Source organism: Lichenostomus cassidix, unplaced genomic scaffold (assembly GCF_008360975.1).
Source record: "Lichenostomus cassidix isolate B80296 unplaced genomic scaffold, HeHo_3.0 HiC_scaffold_46, whole genome shotgun sequence".
NCBI classification, from domain to species: domain Eukaryota; kingdom Metazoa; phylum Chordata; class Aves; order Passeriformes; family Meliphagidae; genus Lichenostomus; species Lichenostomus cassidix.
Window position 1 is genome coordinate 1,081,005 of NW_028147597.1, and position 3,877 is coordinate 1,084,881.

Consider the following 3,877-nt stretch of genomic DNA (forward strand, 5'->3'; position numbering starts at 1 on the left):
CCAGGCCCTGCCCTGAGGCGTCAGCTGTGCCCCAGCAGTGCCCATGGCCTGTCCCTGCTGCAGCCCCGGCACTGCCACCCCCAGCACTGGCAGCGACCCCGAGAGCACTCAGGCCCTACAGCAACACGAGGGGCAGCAGGGCAGCGGGGCAGTGGCACGGGAGCAGCACTGGCAACACCAAGTGCTGCTGCTCCTTGGCACAGCTGCTGTGCCACACCTGATCTGCCCCAGCTCTGCACACAGACATTGCTGCTGCAGCTCAAGGGAAAGGAGCAAAAGGGGATCTCTGGTGAAAACTTGGCTGGGAGATCCTTTAGTTGTTTAAAGCCACCACGAGCACAGCTCCTCATTGACAGAGACTGTGGGCCACAGTGAAGGTGGAGAGAACCAAAATGAGAAAAGGCACACAGAGACCTTTCTTTGTGGAAAATCTCAAAAAAAAGGGGAAGAAACTCATAACCAAACCAACAAGAACTACCAAAAATGACTTTTATTACAAGTGACTTGCAGAAATTGGCAAATGTTTCAGAAATGTTTCTGAAATGGTTCCATCATCAGTCTCCACACTGCAGCCTTGAGCTCCTGGTTCCTCAGGCTGTAGATGAGAGGGTTCAGTACTGGAGGCACCACTGAGTACAGAACTGACACTGCCAGATCCAGGGATGGGGAGGAGATGGAGGGAGGCTTCAGGTTGGCAAAAATGCCAGCGCTGAGGAACAGGGAGACCACAGCCAGGTGAGGGAGGCATGTGGAAAAGGCTTTGTGTCGTCCCTGCTCAGAGGGGATCCTCAGCACAGCCCTGAAGATCTGCACATAGGAGAAAACTATGAAAACAAAACAACCAAATCCTAAACAGGCACTAAAAACAATAAGCAGAAGTTCCCTGAGTTTGGAATGTGAGCAGGAGAGCTTGATGATCTGGGGGATTTCACAGAAGAACTGGCCCAGGACATTGCCATGGCACAGGGGTAGGGAAAATGTATTAGCTGTGTGTAGCAGAGCAATGAGAAAGCCACTGGCCCAGGCAGCTGCTGCCATGTGGGCACAAGCTCTGCTGCCCAGGAGGGTCCCATAGTGCAGGGGTTTGCAGATGGACACATAGCGGTCATAGCTCATGATGGTGAGGAGGAAATACTCTGATGCAAGAAAGAAAATAAGCAGAAACACCTGAGCAGTACATCCTGTGTAGGAGATGTCCCTGGTGTCCCAGAGGGAATTGTGCATGGCTTTGGGGACAGTGGTGCAGATGGAGCCCAGGTCAGTGAGGGCCAGGTTGAGCAGGAAGAAGAACATGGGGGTGTGCAGGCGGTGGTTCCAGGCTACGGCGCTGATGATGAGGCTGTTGGCCAGGAGGGCAGCCAGGGAGATGCCCAGGAAGAGGCAGAAGTGCAGGAGCTGCAGCTGCCGTGTGTCTGCGAATGGCAGGAGGAGGAAGTGGCTGATGGAGCTGCTGTTGGACATTTTGATCCTCTGGACATGGGGACCTTTTGATGGAGAAAAGGACAGTGACAAGTCAGGGTAGACTTTCCTGGACAATGCCCAAGCCATTTCTCCCAGCCCTGCCTCTCCTACTCTGTGCCACCCAATTTCCCTTTTCTCAGAGCTCTTCCTCCAGCCCCATGCCTGGAGCTCTGCTGGGATCTGGCCCTGTTGCTGTCACAAGCAGTGGCTCTGCCCATGGACACCGAGGAGTCAGCTCTGCTCTGCAGCAGTGGGTCATGGGAATGGGGGACAGGGACCAGTCCTGGGTTGGACTTCATCAGACCAAACTGCCCCTAAGGCAGAGGAGCTTGGCAGCATCTCCTGTCCCAGGGCTAAGGAACAGTGACAGCCAAAGGCAGTTTGAGAGGATTTCCTGCTGTGCTCAGGGAGAACAGAGAGAACTGTGCAAGGCAAGAGGATTGGCTGTAACTCAGTGAAGGGTGAGGGGAGCTGCTCTGTTGCTCCATCTGTTCCCAGCTGCCCTTTCTGAGATCAAGGGCAGTCACTGTGTTCCCCTGAAAATCACCCTGACACAGCTGAGAGCAGAGGACTCACAGCAGAGCCAAATGGCTCAGCCTTTCTCAGAGTCTCAGCCCCACTGCTGGCCAAGGACACTCCTGTCCCCCAGTGTCCCCTGGAAGGCAGCTCACAGCTTGGATGGACACCCCGAGGACACAGCAAGGGTCCTGGCCATGGAACTGCTTGAGGAGAGTCATTTCATTGCCAGCCTGCCAGCCTGCCCTGCCCAGAGCTGCCCAGGGCAGAGGGAGCTGGGACACCTCATTGCTGTGCTCACCCTGCACAGGAGGAGCCCCAAGGGCTGCGCCTGACCCTGCAGCTGCAACTGCCATTGCCAGAGAGCCTGTCAGCAATGCCAGGAGCAGCTGAGCAAGGCAAGGAGAGAGACAGCCGAGCCCTGAGGAAAAGCCTTTCCCTGCCCAGCCCTGCACAGCCCCTCGCAGGCAGCAGCAGTGCAGGACAGTCGCCCTCAGGCCCTGGTCAGCAGGGAATGGGCAATGGCAGGAGAGATGCCCTTCATCTCTGGTGCTGCTCTGCCGGCCCAGGAGGGGACTGAGGGCCCCGAGCCCCCGGGCTGAGGGCTGTGCTGGCTGCCAGGGGACACAAGAGCTCTGCTGCTCAGGGCAGTGTGTGCACTGCAGGGCAGGGCTGGCAGGTGCCACATGTCCCCTGCAGCAGGGCTTCCCTCAGCATTGCCTCCCTGCCTGCCTGCCCAGGGCTCTGCTGCTGGAGCTGTCCCAGCCGGGAGCTGTTCCTGTGGCCCCGGGCTCCTTCCCTGCCAGTGCTGCCAGAGCCCAGCCCAGCCCCTGGGCCAGCTGTGCCCTGCAGCCCCTCGGGGGTGCAGGGATTAAAGAGCAGCTGGAAGCTGGGCATGAGCTGGAGCTCTGAGCAGCCCTGGCCCACACAGCACCCTCTGCACAGCAGCAGGACCTGCCCTGGCAGGAGTCACTCCTTGCAGTCACAGCTCCACTCCACCCTCCATGGGGAGCTCCCAGGCAGGCTGAGAGCTGCCCCTGGCAGGTGGTAGATCCCCTGCCCTGGCAAAGAGCCCTCAGGGCTGCAGGAGCTGCTCTGCAGGACAGCCCTGGGCACCCCTGGCTGCACCCCCACCTTCCCAGCCTGCAGCCATGCCTGGCAGCAGGAGCTGTCCTGCCCTGTCCCTCTGACGGTGCCCAGGGCAGCCCTGCTCTGCAGCACATCCTCCCCCAAACCAGAAACACCAGCAGAGCCATCCTTACAGTCATATCAGTGTTGTCATGTGTCAGCTTTAGAAGATCCCTGCAGCCAGAGACTTACTGTGTCAGAAGTTGTGAAGATTTCTCCATGAATAAGCTCAGAATTGTCCTTCCAGTTGCTTTAAGCCTCTGTCTGCTTCACTCCTCTCAGGTACCTGCAGGCAGCACCCTCAGCCCTGCTGAGCTTTGCAGAAGAGCTGGTCCTCAGGAGAAATGTCTTTTTGAAGCTATTCTTGGTTGCCAGGAGCTCTCTCTCTGCCAGGAGCCCAGCCCAGCTCAGCAGCACAGCAACAGCACAGGGACTTTAATGACCCTCTTGGGGCTTTTGTGCTGAGGCCCTGGACATCAGTCCCTGGGAGGGAGTTACAGAAACCTCTCAAGATTTCAAAGTTAGAATGAAATGTCAATGTTTCTGGGAGTTTTAATGGGTCCCAATGAGGAACATGACTGAGAAAGTGTCCCCAGGTTCCACTTAGAGGAAGAATGTGGAGGCAGTGATGACAGGGTGGGACAAAGAGAAGCCAATTCTTGGTGCCCTTGGGCACAGCAGCTTCTGTACCACCAAGAGCTGTGAGGAGACACCTTGTCCTGAGGCACTGGGGCCTCCTGGCAGAGCCCCAGCAAGGCTGGGCACTGTCACC

At 57.5% G+C, this 3,877-nt stretch overlaps 1 protein-coding gene across 1 annotated transcript; it reads right to left on the minus strand.

Moving 5' to 3' along the window:
- Positions 1-525: 525 nt before the first annotated feature.
- On the minus strand, positions 526-1,478 carry LOC146421902 (olfactory receptor 14J1-like). Its single transcript, XM_085046861.1, has one exon. It carries the CDS (start codon positions 1,459-1,461, stop codon positions 526-528), a length of 936 nt encoding a protein of 311 aa, XP_084902987.1. The 5' UTR covers positions 1,462-1,478.
- Positions 1,479-3,877: the final 2,399 nt, after the last annotated feature.

Coding starts and splice junctions, on each gene's coding strand:
- LOC146421902 (XM_085046861.1), bottom strand. CDS start 1,461: ATGTCCAACAGCAGCTCCATCAGCCACTTCCTCCTCCTGCCATTCGCA.